This window comes from Carya illinoinensis, chromosome 7 (genome assembly GCF_018687715.1).
Source record: "Carya illinoinensis cultivar Pawnee chromosome 7, C.illinoinensisPawnee_v1, whole genome shotgun sequence".
NCBI lineage: Eukaryota > Viridiplantae > Streptophyta > Magnoliopsida > Fagales > Juglandaceae > Carya > Carya illinoinensis.
In genome coordinates, this window is record NC_056758.1 from 37,018,341 (window position 1) to 37,034,393 (window position 16,053).

The 16,053-nt window shown below is 35.4% G+C and overlaps 1 protein-coding gene across 1 annotated transcript; it reads right to left on the reverse strand.

Annotated features, from left to right (window-relative positions):
* Positions 1-5,282: 5,282 nt before the first annotated feature.
* LOC122315683 (ubiquitin carboxyl-terminal hydrolase 16-like) lies at positions 5,283-13,672 on the reverse strand. Its single transcript, XM_043131758.1, has 11 exons — positions 12,895-13,672; positions 10,872-12,309; positions 10,701-10,789; positions 8,673-8,758; positions 8,393-8,555; positions 8,161-8,281; positions 7,819-7,976; positions 6,715-6,799; positions 6,424-6,636; positions 6,142-6,203; positions 5,283-6,042 (listed from the first exon to the last, which is right to left on the reverse strand). Exons 1-11 carry the CDS (start codon positions 13,194-13,196, stop codon positions 5,400-5,402), a joined length of 3,360 nt encoding a protein of 1,119 aa, XP_042987692.1. The 5' UTR covers positions 13,197-13,672; the 3' UTR covers positions 5,283-5,399.
* Between the last annotated feature and the right edge of the window lie 2,381 nt (positions 13,673-16,053).

Below are 16,053 nucleotides of genomic sequence, written 5' to 3' on the forward strand. Positions count from 1 at the left end.
TAAAAATTATTGAGTTTGAACCAAATTAAAGGGGCATTCATGTTGTTGTAAACGAGAAGGCTACAGGCATTTTACGAGGCCGCCGCCCTTCATCGGATTCGACTTTAGTTTCATGTGCTAATATATATTAATTAGGCACAAGTACTTTTTAAAAAACTCATAACTTTTGACTCTGGAAATATTCTATTGGCATACGTACGTACCCTCCATTCAACTTCTACAGACATCAATATTGATTTTGGAGACCAAATCCTATTGTTTAAATATATAGCTAGATTTTCTTTAATTTCCTGATACTGTCCCCGGCCCCCCTTTTTATAAAATGACTAATTCCTAACGCTCAATAAAAAGTAAGTCCACCCATATTCTATTCATTCTCGAAGTTGGGATTACAGGTAAGATATTATGGGTAAAAAAAAAAAAAATTGCATAAATAATTAATATTTGTTTATTTATTTTGATCTAATTCAATATTTGGTAAGTGATCATGATATATAGGAGTTTCCCGCCTCGCGCGTGGATGATTAATTATCTATTTGAGGTGTAGATTAGTGATAAAATTAAACAAGAAAATGATGTTGTCGACTAATGACAATATTAGATCATTTTAGTACGATCACCACATAATAAAAATATTGGGTTTGGCTCATTAATGATGTCCTCCCATGATTTTAAAACCTATTAATTCTTCTAGTGTTGGGTATATATACTTTTTATAATTTCTGGCTCAAAAGGTGTCATGTCATTATCTCCGGCCATTGACTTAAGTCGATCCGTCAATATTAATTGGTTTTCTCCAAAACAAGCTAGGCATGTACGTAATCTAAGTACTTAGTTTATATATATATATATATTTCTGTACCTCTTCTGGCCCACGTAAAATGAAGAATTTTGGCCAAGTTTCAAATTAAGGAAAAATACAGCACGGAAATATTGATATTATTATATATAGTAAAATATGATACATTGACACGTATATAATTAAGTTTGTTGAGATCATGCTTCGACTTTGCTTTCATCTTTCTTATTTGGATCGGATTTTGAGCTCCATTTCTCCTAACTTTTGATGGGACATGAAATATCTGCAATAGAAGATCATTGTCATTCGAGAATGCTAGCGTTAGGTTAGATCCGGTAGCTATATCAAGATACACTAGTCTATAACATTAGTTATTCAAGCATTCCAGCGAGTTGTAGTACCCTTCTTTAAACCACAATTGTTGACTAAAATGGCCGTACATATATGATGAAGTATCTCAACCCAAATTATTTATATTTATTAAATGGTACAATATATATATAGTCAGAATTCTGGATGCATATATGGCTCTCTCTCTCTCTCTCTCTCTCTCTCTCTCTCTCTCTCTCTCTCCAGATTGATCAGTAATATGATGTTCAATATATAACTAGGAATTAAATTGTTTTGAGTCTTCAAAAGTTAGGGTTTCAACATACAGAATTAATTATCTAAAATTATCACAATTAATGATAGGATAATTTGATGTTTTACAATCTTTTAAGGTCATGGAATAATTAAGCATATATATGTTAGTAAATGAGCAGTAACGTTCATGAATTAGACGGTGGAATATTCCCAGTTTTAATTAATTTGAAAGAAACATGATTTGTGCAGTGTAGTCTCATTTTAAAGAAAGTGAGACTTATCTAAAATGATCTATATCGTGTTTGTGGGCCTTGGGACGTATGGAAATATTGGTCGTAAACGGTAAAATGTCCGCCCGTCATGCATGGATGGATGGATAATTGCTGCGAAACCACCAAGAATACGCCCACAAGTTTGTGCATGTCCCCCCGGAAGTATTGTCAATCCCTACACAAAGTCGCACATCCACTTGGACCACATATTATATATAATTCTAACAATATTCATTGTTTTTTCCATCTCTTCCCATTTATTTTTCTTCTTTTATCGAATTGGGCTTACGATGAATTCTGTCATCTCTAGTATTTGGTATCATGTCCATTTAAGAAAATGACGTCCTGCTAAGGAAATTCAAAAGGGGGAAGAAGATCAATCGGCTCATGATCATTGAATCTTCTTCTTCATTTTCCAAGCAATATTTGGCATATATATATATATATATATATATATATATATATATATATATATATGTGTGTGTTAGGGGCCGGGATCATGATGATCAGGCAGATCAATCATATTTACTACATATATATATACAATGCATGCATCTATATTTTGAAAAATTGATGCATGCTCTGCTAATTCATTGATGGTGTTGCCAAGGTCAACTTCATCCACATATATAGGCATATATGCAGGCTAATTAACATGAACTGCCATTTTTCAATCGTTCGTCAAGAAGTAGACTCAATATTACTCTCTTTGCACGAAAAGGTCAAGGTTAATCATAGATGTTGACACAAAAGTTCAAAAATCTGACTTTGTTATGATCAATGATAACAAGTACTACAACCATAAATTAGAAATTTCATATAAATAAATTCATAGGCTGACATGATTTCATATTATATTATATAATATTATGACTAATTTACAATAAAAATAGCTTTATACCGCCATGTATAGGTCTACTGTCATGTATAGGTCTCGTGAGATTTATTAAAGTTAATTTGCAAGAGTTTTCAGTACGTTTTATGAATTTTAGCCATGTCATGGTGCACTGCGCACAGAATAATTTACATAAGAAACGCGTACAATTAGGAAGCCTCTGGTAACTTTATTTTTATTTTTTATTACACCGTTGGCAGCCACATTTGCTAATTCGTACTGTTACATGAAATCCACAAAACAAGACAAGCATTATTGCTGAATGAGATTTTCTTCAGAGCATAATGATCACGCAGAGATCGCGGATAATAATAAGTAATAACATGATCGTGTGATTATATACAAATATATAATTAATGCATATATGCTTGCAAAAGTTCCTCGAAACAGATGGCAGAAATCATCGGTACTTTTTTTCTAAATACATGGAAACATATAATGTCGATCACTTGGCTTTATAGCCGAAAAGATGACGATCAGGACAACTGATGATCATGAGGAATATGGATTATTTGGACCTTATATGTCTTTTTCGCTGCTGCTTTCTTCAACATCTCCGAGACATGAGGACGGTGTGGCGGTTTGACATTTATTTTTTCGTGCTTCTTAGTTGTATATGATAATATATGATAAATGGGAAAAGCTACTCATATGCATGCTTGTTATGAATACATGAGTAATGAGAAAAAGCAACCGTAATTCTTTTAGAAGTTGATACCAAGGATTCGATTAGCCAACATATATAGGCTTGTTTACCGCGTTGCCATCCGGTGTAAGCTGGACTACCAGAACTTGTCAATTGGTTGATGATCTGTCTTTATACGGCAATAACTCGGAAGATGAGGCCGGGTCCCATGCATAATGTCCAGGGCCCACGCCCCATGCATGCATATCATGTATAAGACTTTGCTCCAAAGTTTGAATTGAATCAATGGGTAGGGAGGAGATCCATTATGATGGCAGCAGGCTGGTGCTGAATTCGTCTCAGAATTTGCATGCGGCTGAGAACCCAAGTGGCATTTTGACAGGGGGGTTTTCTTCCCATGTGGCTTAGCTTTCTGCTATAGCCGACATTTCTTTCCAGGACATTCTAGTCATGTAGCTCATCGCGCTTTTATTTTATTAAAGCAGCTTGCATGTTTTGGTCAATCCAAGAGAAAGCTAAGCATGCATTTATTATACGTGATGCTTATATTCAGTTACAGTTAGGATCAAATAAAATGTGTCTAAAGCAATGTTTTTTGTGTTGTATCTACCATTTTGACCAGATATTTACTGGGACCCTCACCCATTCTTTTTGTATTTTTTTTTTCTAGTATTAATAAGATTATCTTGCTAAAAAAAATTGACAACCCTTAAACTGGTCATGATTGATTTTCTTTAATTTTCTTAAGGAATGGCTAATCCATGTGTTATGAGCAATATCACATTGATATATTGAGATGAGAGTGTAACATATGGCATTTTTATTTAGAGATTGGTGCCAAAACTGTTTGATATCTAAGAGTAATGTTAGATACAGTCTTAAAGTGTATAAGTTCCACACGTTCCTTTTGAAAAAATTAAGTACATCATTAAAAATTGATTTTTTTCATGAGTTTTAGATTTATCAACTTTTTAAAATAAAATATGCGGAACTTACATATCACATAACTATAAATAACATTTATCTTCATGCTAATGATTAATTGAGTCACAACTCTAATAAATAGAAATTAGTTATTTGATCATAATGAGGGTAAAGTATAATTTTTCTTTTGAATATATATACTTAATCTTGTTAGTTTGTTGTGATCTTTCCCTACAGCGAATAGCAAGAATGCCCAAATTAAGGAGCATGGACGTTGATACTAGAATTCAAACTCAAAATGGCATAATGGGTCTAAATTCTGGAAAAGAAAAATCTAAAAACGGTGGATGAGGCCCGAGGGTAGTGAGGTCAGGGATCATGAAGACAGAGTAACGTGTACGTCGCTAATTGTCCTTTGGTTTGAAGTTGCAAAAGTTTTTGAATAAGGAAAGTCCAAACCCTCTATCCGGTGAGACAATACCAAAAGGTCAAATGAATTAATTTCTCCTTTTCCAGATTATCACAAAAGGAAGAGAAATTATGTCACCAAGAACCAGAGAGGAAGGAGGCGTGTGGGCCCCTTTTGGGTATTGTAGTTTCGTGGTGGGTGGACCTGTCCTCCTTCCCCGAATTCCCACCCCACGTGGTCCTCCTGTTCTGCACCTGGTTTGTTTACTGTTCCATCCCTGTCTTTCTTATTACACGACCAATTAGTACAGAAGACAAACATCTTTGTTATGACCCACCAGAAGATACGGTAGGAGTTTGCATGCAAGTAAGATATAGTCGCTGCACAGTATCAGAAAAATGAAAGAGAAAGAAGTGGTAGTCCGTTTCGAACATGACATTACAAAAGTATAGTTATTATTCATTCTGAAAGAGAGGAATTTTCCATCGTGTTATAACTGCCAGGGATGGCCAAGAATATTTTTAACTCAACTTCCCAGCCATCCAACCAAATCCACAGAAGCGAGTCTTGAGGGGCTTAAGGCGCAAATTTGCTGCACCTTCATTGCCACACCTAATGATATTTTGGTAAAATATGATTTCATCATGAATTTTCCCACTTAATTAATGCTTTCTGAGATGGGCTTTTATTCTTATTATCCTCCACAAAAAGCCAGTAGCTAGCTGCTTCAGTTGTTATATGAGGCAAGCAAGTCACAAAAAAAATGGTTATTTCTGATTCCTTTAAATAGAGTAAGGTACAAGATTACATGCAATATCTTCTAAATTGCTATTTACCACTCATTAACTAGATGTATTATAACCAGATGTTTAATCTGTTCTTTCCCTGGTTGATTTTCTAAAAGATATACCTGAGTTTACATCGCGGAATGGGTTAGATCCTAATCTCTGTGAGTCAGTCTCCCTACAACTATTACTACTACTGCTAGTCACTAACTTTCTACAATTTCTAGTCGTATCCGAATGCAAAAACGGGACATTTCCCTCAGCTTGAGATCCATGGGTAGCATACTGCTCCGAATAAGAAGGGGGCGAATGCCTCAATGGAGAGGGAGTGGGAGAGGGAGATGAAGATGTAGATGAAGTATCGGAATCTGAAGGACTGTTCCATCTCTGTCCTGAATCACCAAATATGAAGTCGGATAATTCATCGGTGCTGGTAGAATCGCGGGTGCTATCAGTGCTGCAGGAACCTTCATCTGAGTTGCTACTGATAAGGGAAGAATTATCACTTGATGAGTCCTCTACTAGTATTCTTTGAAGCTGGATGAACTTTGAGTCAAAAGATCCAAAGCTGGTGCAACTGTCTCGAGGAATCGAACTGGGAAAGATCTGGGCAGCCCTTGATTTGGATGTAGTGTTCTTCCCATTGATCCAGGAAGGGATGGCCTTATATCTGGGGTCAGAAGATGTTATTCTGTTCCTTATTAACCGGGGAGCCCTTGGTGAGCACCTATGAGGCAGTTGAATTAGTCAAACAACAATTCAATGGCTACAGATATCTTATTAAACTTACCAAAAAAAGAAAAAAGCAGCTCCTTAGATCTATTACCTGGCATATAGAAGCATGTATGCCCCTTTTGTCAGGACCCTTTCAAGTTCCACAGGCGTTACCTACAAGCCCAACATGAAGGTTACAAGTACTGGAATAGGTGCAGAAAATAATTCAATGTTTCTATAGCGCATAATATTCATAAAACAAGCAATTGCGAGAATATAAAGTATTAGATAACCCCAATTCAAAGAACCTAATCCTTAAAATAGGAAAACTAGATGCCGTAAAATGTTCTAAGCTTGTTTAAGAAATGCAATTTAATAGAATTAGAGTGCTTACAGTGCTGTCATCAATCTTGAACCACTTGTTTTGGACATTCTTAACATAGCACACATAATGACCAGAAAAGGATGCATTCATGATGTCCAGGTGGACCACCACTCCATAAAGCCTATATATTGGTGATTTATCACTTGTCCCACTAATAAATGGTGCCAAGTCCAGGATCTCAGGATATCGAATTGACTTATTGAGCTTCCCAAATTTACCTGACTGTAAAAGCATCATTGGTAAATAAAACAAAACCATAAAGCAAAATGTCATCCTTAACGAGAGTACCATAAAAATTACCTGAAAGCGCTTCAGCGCAATTGTAAGGATATTCGGAGCCTCCATTATTGTTAGTTTCTTCTTTGCCCTCTCATAAGATTTGCATCTGAGTAAAATAAGATAATAAATAATTACAAAAAAGTGGCCATTATTTATAAAGCCAAAGTTTTCAACACAATTATTTATTTATTTTTTATAAGTGAATGAAAACTTTATTAATGAATAGGCCTAGCCGAAGTACACAGGATATATACAAACTAAATACAAGCCAAAGAATAGATCAAACGAGAGACCATCCAAAGGCAGGTAACAGATGATAAACAAAAACAAACTACAAAAAGAGAAGACACTACTTCAACATAAACCAATATGAGAGGATCCAATATTTTCCAATTTTAAAAAGAACAATTAAATTTCATAGGTCAGCTCACCTGCACCCCTACCCAACTACCTTCTCCAAAAAAAAAAACAAAAAAATAGGTTAAACATGTTAACAAATTAATTAAATAAGTAATAATATAGAACTTCTTTTTGTCTACTATAGGGATTCCCAAACGCATCAAAGTAAAAGCTGATCCCTGGAATGCACATAATCATCCAGGGACTATCAACTTTCGTCAAGCAGATATACCAATTCCATGTAATTGTTTTACATGTGGTCAAACAGATCTCTTTTGTACAAAGAAAAAAGCTACACAACTTCCTACTATTCACACAATCTCCACACACCACACTTTTTTTTTAATTTTTATTATTTTTTCTTTTATCAAATATTTAATATATGGATAATGAATATAAGAATTCAATTAGTTTAAAAAGAATAAACTCAAAAAAATATTAAAAATTTTAAAAATTTAATAAAAATGTGGTGTGTGGAGGTTGGAGAGGTTGAGTAGCATTACTCATTATTATAATAAAAAGATTTCTCTCATATTTTACAGCAGAGATGGCAGAAAAGGAAAACTGAAAAGATTGAAGTCATGTACCCAATGTCCACCAAGTTGTAAAAATTTAGGTTGACAAAAAATCAATTAACCACATCGTTTTAGCAACAAAATTACCAGATGATAGTATACGATAGAGCTTATTGCAAGAGATTCAAAAAACTAAGTAATACAAACCAACCTGCCACATTGGTACTTGTTTTCACCATCCAAAACCTCAGTACCCGTGAATTGATGAAGGGCCTCTTCCAGGGTTCCTATATCTCCTTCTATCTCAACGGTAAGATCCATCATCCTTTCCTGCCGCTCGGACTTGCCTTGGCACTTCGTGCACTTAATCTGCAGGCAATAGGATCAAATTTACATGCATTACTTACATTTCAGAGGAAATCTTATCTCAGCAAGCTGGAAGAACCGGAACTGAAAAAATAAGAAATTTTCCAATTGCAAGACATGTAAACAGTGCATGGGTTTGACATATAGGATTCTACTTTCAAATATCAATGTAAAGACCATGCAATACCTTGGATCGGAGGTAACCTCCAAATGCAAGGCCTATAAGAGTGGTTTCTTCTTCCTGAGAGCCTGATGCATCTAGCTCAGCTTCCTTGAGGCAAACAGATTGCATCGTATCAATGGCATACCTGTTTTTTAAAAGTTCTAGTTAACTAATCATTACTCTTTAAAACTTGATCCATTGACAATTGCGTAAAGCATAAACTCATTTATTTAATTCAAAAAATTTGAAAGCACACCTCAGGAATTCATGGGCGTCTTCTTCTCTCCCATGACCAAGCTGACTTCCAATATTTTGTAGTTGTGAAAGTATCCCAATAGGAGTGAGTGGAGAATTTCCCTCCTTTGCCTTTAATATTAAACTTTCAAACTCACAGGTGAAACACCCTTCTTTCTTCACACCTGATATATAAAAGAATTAATAAATAGCAAATAAACTTAGATCCTATACAAGAGTCACCTTGGATAATTACACAAGTAGTCAAATGAGTCCATGATGGAGACTGATAATAAACATACATGCTTTTGAATGAAGCCCCTGAAGAAAATAAGCAGTTAGAGGAGGGGTAAATGCCAAGCACTGCAGCACAGCATTAGCATAACAGCTGCAAGGGGGAAAAAGTGATAAAGCTAAATGAGAGAATTCCTTCTAAGAAAGACAATACAACAAAAAAAAAAAAAAAAAAAAAAAATTGAAGAAGAAGAACGAAAGAAAGAAAGAAAGATAAGACAGATGGCAATCTTTCAGAATCTGCAAATTTTAGTTGATACTCAGCTATGGAAATGGAGAAATAAAATCTCTCTATTCCCGCAGTAAGATCTCATTACACCACATGGAAACAAACTGCTATTTAAACAAATGTAAACAAATGTAAGCCATCAAGCAAGTGCAACTCACAAGCCAGCATACCAAATTTATAAAATGCCAAGACACAGGTGTATGCCCAACTGCTGATCCTAGAAAACATAGGGATTACTGTGCATGGACAATCACAAAAGCAAATCTAGCAAAAGGTAGGGTATCTTTATGTCCATATGTGAATATTTATGCACAGAGCTAGAGCAAATTAGCAAATAGTATAAAAGTTACCTCATACTCACAATCACTAACAACATGAAATTAACATGTTTTCATAACATTCCCTAAGGAAAAGAACTCAGTTTTTGTCAACTTTCAAAACATACATGTTTTAAACCGCAAAATAATTTTTCATCTTCCCAAGAAAAATTTCATCAGACATTATTGTCATGAACTTTCATGAATTTAATAGCACTAAAACCACCCTCACATAACTTTTACACTGTTTTCACAAATGCAAACAGAAAGAGTAATTATTAGGTACTCACGGAGTACAGAAGCATGGTACTCCCATCCAATCATAAGTTGCCATGTCAATTGAAATTGATGCATACATAAACAATTTTAATTTGATGGCATGTTGTGATAGGATGGGAATACCACGTCATCCGTATGTTGGGAGTACCTAATAATTTTTCAAACTGAAAACATCTCAGAAATCTTTCTCAAAATTCACAATTTCTGATGCAAACATGCCCTTTATGTCTTGGGAGAGCATTTCTGCAATACAATGAAGGGTAGAATGTGCAATTGCAATGTCATCTATCGTGCATATCATATTGGCAGAAGCTCACAAAATTACAAAGTGCAACAACTATAGCACATTCATATATTACAAAAATTATGTCATCAGTATATAAAATAAAAATTATCTGGATTCACCATAGATTTCAAATGTCATTTACATCAACGTGATTTTATATAAAAATACATAGAAATATATAAACATATATATTTTTCTTATAAGAAATATATAAACACATATTGATACAAGAAAATAGAGCATACAAATAAATAACAGCCATACTGAATTGTTGACCAAGACAAGATACAAGTGCATAAATTTAAATCAATCAGCAATGTGCTGCTCCCTATATCCTGCATCCTGCTATTAATGAAGCTGAAGCAGACAGATACAATATTGCATGAACAAATTAACTACTGGGTACATTGGCCAGCCTGTTAAAATATGCCTGAGGAAGGGTAACAAGCAGATATTTCACCATTACAGTGGGAAGGCAGATTCTTTAAAAATCCATTCATATATGGGTGACTCATCCAGGGTGAGGGGCCTGTCTCCATTCTCAGCTCATCGTCTAAATCATTGGGTAATCCTCACTTATATTTCAATGAAATTTAATCTGATGGGTATATTAAATTTCTTGATTTAATCTGATCTCCGTGCAAGTGTCTTATGGATAGCTGGGGTTTTCTTAATTTACTACTTTTTAAATATTGTTTAGAAACTGATTTTGTGGTGGCCCGAGGCTTGGAGTAAATTTGTGCCATATTTACTCATCCTTAGGGCAGGTGCAGGCAAAATCCCCTCCTTGGGCTGGCAGGTGGGGGTTGACAATGGCCACCAGCTAGGTGAGGGGGTGGGTGGGGTGGTAGCATACAACTCCTCGTAACTGAGCACAAATTCATTTCAAGTAACGCTTCCCATAAACAACAACCATTTACATTACCTGTTCCCACAATTTATAAGACCACAGGGACGCAACTCCAACTTGTTCCAATTATAGAGCTTGACAAACAGCTCGTATGGAAAGATTCCCTGCAAAACAAGCACATAATCAACAAGAAAATTACATTGCATCCAAAAGTTAAGTTTAGGCAACAAAATCATATCAGCAAACCTTGTTGGTGTATCTTCCAGAAACCCCACCCCCATTGCCCACTAGGTCATCTTTCGACAATTTAGATACTCTGAACTGATCAACAACCTTCCTTAAGCCACTCCTAGCATTTGGAGAAGAACTCCTGACCAGAGAGCATACAGCAGCACTAGTGTGAACACCATCAACCTTTCCAGGTTTAATCACAGGAACTGAAGACCCTTGAGCACTAGAGGCTAAATGAACATCAAATGCACTAGATGATAAACATCCCACGTCTCTGGACTTCAAGAGATGGGAAATACTGGCAGGGTCATCAGCACCGCGCTTCAAACTTTCAGATCTCAAAGACGGCAAGTTACTGACATTCAAAGCATCTGTACTTCTTGAATTCCCAATAATGCTTGAAGAAAGATGAATATGTGAAGAGGAAGATGGCATTGATTTAACTTCACAGCTAGTTTCATTATCTGTACGACCAGATCCTCCATGGTTCAATGATGCAGAGTGTTTGACCACCTTTGGAGCATCAGCACTAATATTTTCTGATGAAGCCGCTCCATGAACAAACTTAGTGATTTGTGAAGCAGGTGGAAGAGCATCATCTGCTAGAATGCCTTTTGCACCTTGTTCACGTAAAGGAGTAGTTTCAGACAAGTTGAATGAAAAACGTAAGACAGATCCAGAATGAGATAATTTGGCATCACCAAATCCATGGGAATTTGATGGAGCAGATTTGTCAGATGCATCAATTGTGGACCCAGTGGAGTCGAGAATCGTCCCCCAGAAACTAGAAGACACTCTACCATGCTTGGCATTTGAATCCTCACACAAGAGAATACTTCCCAAACCTGACGAACTGGTTGATGTGCACTCATTTTCTCCATCACTACAATCGGATTTAGTCTGATTTAAGTTACTGACTTTGGTAGGACGATCAACAGAATAAACTAAACTAGCAAACTTAGGGGACAATGGCTGGCTTTGATTCATGTTCTTAGTAATAAAAGAGGTACCGGACCTGTCAATGGGATTATCAACAGAGAGACGTACATATGATCCCCCAGACTCATTTGAATCTGTGCTCTCACCCACAGAAACATCATCAGATTCGCCATTGGTAGTTGAAGCAGAAAATCCAGAAAATGACATGCTGGATGTTTCAGAATCAGAATTAGTTCCTTTATTATCTTGTAGAAACTCAGCTTTTGTATCATCAACCTTCACATGTGGAGATTCAGGAGAGCCACCAGGATTAGAAAAAACACGTTCCCCAGGAAATGTTTCTATTGGGTTTGGGCAACACCTGCCTTCAGTCTCAAAACTGTCACAATTGATTTCATGGCCATCTTGATCTGTCACCTTGCTTCCCACATCATTCATCTGTTGAGTGATATTGGGAGGATGACATTTCTCCTTGTGACCTTGTCGCCAGTGGATTATCTGGCATTTTCCAGAGCTACAAAATCCAAATTTCTCTGTCACTAACTTGAATAAACATGACTTGAATAAAAAGAAATGGAAAGCAATTAAAGCTTTCTCAGCTTCCACTTGAACAAAATGTGGCTGCCAACATAGAACCTAGTAGCGGCGTGGGGGGGTTGTGTTGATAAATGTTCTTTTTTTTCACCAGTAAGATAGCACATAGTTTCACAAAACTGAAGAAAAATTCAATTTCATATCGATTGATATAGTTCAAGGTACTGAACTCTTCCAATAAAAAAGAACACATTCCATATCCTGTCAAAGATAGGAAACCGGTAGCCCTAATATTCAACATGGATTGAAATGAGTACAACGCGATTCATGCAACTCATAAAAAATCACATGCCTAGTCTTCCTAACATGTGTTATTCATAGTTCCCAAATCCGTGTTGGTGCCAAATACGTAATTTCATAAGATGACAAACAATTCCTCATAAGTTTTTGAATGTACGGTAACATAATAATGCGAGAATATCCCCAAAATTGAGGAATTATACAAATCTGAAACCAAATTATCATGCACACGAATAAAAATGATCACAGATAAATAAAATCCTACCAATAGCGGACGGCCTTGCACCGGGCACACCGGGTAGTGGTAGGGGAATAACACACGGCGCACTGATAATAACTCGTTGAAATCGGAACGGCACGGTCGGCACCGAAACCATACCCAGCGGTCGCCTCAAGCTCGGCTCTTGCTGCCTCATCGGAGGCTAGCACCAATAGCCGCTTGATCTCCTCCTTTCTGGCCAAGGCGTGCTGCCATTTTCTCCGAATTATGAACCCGATCACCGGGGCGACCAGGCACGCAACAAGCACCAGGCCCGGAAACCCTAAAAAATACCCGAAATCACGCATTTACTCTGCACTCAACACGCATCCAGAAACAGAAAAACCCCGAAACCCTAAAATCTCCACGGCGCATAAAGATTCGCCGGTCACGATGGTTATGGCAACGTCGGTTACGCATGCAGAAACTGAACCGATCGGAAGCGACCGACGGTGACAATTTCTGAAATTCAACAAATAAAAAGAAAGAGGGAGGGAGAGAAAAATAGAGAAGAGTGTTGCTGGGTAAATACTTGGACTATGACAGGGGAACTTCAGAGAAGGAAGTGAACCGAGAGTGATGAGAATTGCAAGGAAATCGGATATTAGGAAAAACAGATCGAGATCTTAGGAAAACAAACAAACTAAATAAGAAAGTAAACAGCGTTTAATGTTAAAATATCATTGTTCTGTTCGTACGTTGGCGAAATGGGACATGCCCTGGTCGGGGGAAAGGAATTTTCATTTTGTTTTCACAATATGGGGAAGCGTGAATTCCTCCTCCATCAAATTATTCGGTCCAATATAACCCTCGCCCTACTACAAGCAGGTCCGGACCGGAATAAGCATCGTGATTGTGGGGACATGGAGATGGGATCGAACGGCAGAAGTTTAGTTGCAAGTACTTGATTAGGTGAGAGAGGGACACGTGTGATAAGGATAGCCCACTTGCCATGTTCCAGAAAATTGGCAAGTGAGGTGTTCCTCGTAAGATAACTTCTTGGGAATTTAAGTTTAACCTCTCCACAAGTAATTACCTTTTTTGATAAGTTCGTCGAATAAATAAACAGAGAAAATGTGCTTGGCAGCAGCCTGAAGCCAATATTCAAGCATTTTCATTAGCTTTTGTTGCTAACCATATTCCTTTAAAAATAACAAAAAAAAATGGCATTAAACTATAGAGTATTTGCAAAGCCTTAACTAATTTGGTTCTTTACTATGTAGGTGCGTTATCGTGACTTAGGAGTAAAATTTTATTTATTAATATGGGTAGGATTAATGGACCAAGCATTAGCCAATGAAACCATAGGTTTAAGTTTTCTCCTTGTACATTATGTGATGTCGAGATAGAAAATAATATTATTATCAAATTTGACTTAATTAAAATGAATTGATTTATATAGTTTTAGGATGGGCAAATCACGCACTCTTTTTAAAAAGAGCTTTGTTATATATAAGTAAAATCGCGTATTAATCTATGTACCAATACTGATTTTTTCATACTTAAAATTTAAATTAGTACTGTTTTTAATAAAATTTATTTTTTGACTAATCACAATAAATTTGTATATATATTAATGCACAATTATACTTATAACTATATTTTCTTTTTAAAAAATAAATAAATATGATACTCATATAAAAATTATTTTTCTTACAATGAGTTTTACTTTTTTTTCAAAATAAACATATTAAACTTGTACACCTCGAAACTCTATATAATATTATTCTAATTAAAATTGTACCTATGGAATAAAAAGCAAATTCGGGCAAAACGATATTTTTATTCTAATTATTCTCAAATGTAGATAAATTTAAGTAAAAAAACGATATACACATGAAACAAGTCTTATAACATGAGAGCAATGATGAATATTGTGAAATCTATTAAACGTGTTATAGTACAATTAGCTCTGGTTAGTCCACACAACTATAGTCAAGCCAAACCCCTTTTTTTCGTTGACGTTAGGTCTACTTCGATACTGTTACGGCGCATTTCTGAGTAGCTTGAGAAATACGACCCAATGGAGACCTTGAATTTACCTAGGATATTGCGTGGGCGACCAGTACCTCGGTTTTTTTTTTTTTTAAGTAATTTTACGTATAATTATAAAATATATAAACGCGACATAATTATTTTAAAAAAAAGTTAAAATTTATTATCTTTTTATAATAATCTCATATTTTATTTATATTTTTCAAATTGATTATACGGTTGTACAATCCATATAAATATATTTTCTTTTTTTAGTACAATTTTAGAAAGAAACAAAATATTTACAATTATAATATTTGTAAAAATATTAATAAAACATGAAACACACTTGAAAACAAAAAAAATAAAAATAAAAAATTAACAGTGGGTTTTAAGCCTACTGGTTAGGAATGTCGTGGTCTTTAAAACGTATGAGAAGTGAACCACTCGGATAGGTTCTCAAAAGGCTATAAACTATTTTTGAAGAATTTTTTTGCATAGCATAATAAAGATAAAATTAAAAAAAAATTCATCCTAATCATTAAATATATAAGTGTCACACATTAATAAATATAAACTTTGTATTAAAAATTTTAATTTTTAATAATAAATATCACTTTAAAAAATGCAGCAATTACCCAGTATATTATCTAACATCACAAAGTATTCTTGCAAATTCAAATTTAAGAAATTGATAATTTCCAAATCTGAGTCAATACTAGCAAACACATCTCTGAACAATATTCTAGCACCATACTGAAAATGTCTAAATAAAAAAAGTAGAGCAAACGAAACATGTCTAAGAGTAAACCAACCCCTAAGACTGTTGTGAAAAACACCATCGAATTTCGAAGTAATACAATCTAACTCATAAATTTATTCGTGAGCACGTCTAGCATATTGTTTTCATAGTAGCAGGATCACCATAACTGACTCCATTTTGTTTGCCGCCATAGAACTCAATAGTTACATCAATTCAGTTCGCCGCCATTCAGTTATACCCTTCTAAAAGGAACATTGCTCTAACAATTCCATATCGTTTACCAAAACAACCTGAAATGTTAAAAAAAGGTAGGCATACTGCTTACAAAAAGTTCATGTCCTTCTTTATATCTAAAGGCGAGTGGGATCAAATAATTCAATTGGGATAGCTGCTGAACCATACCACATAGTTCTAGCAACAAGAAAAGC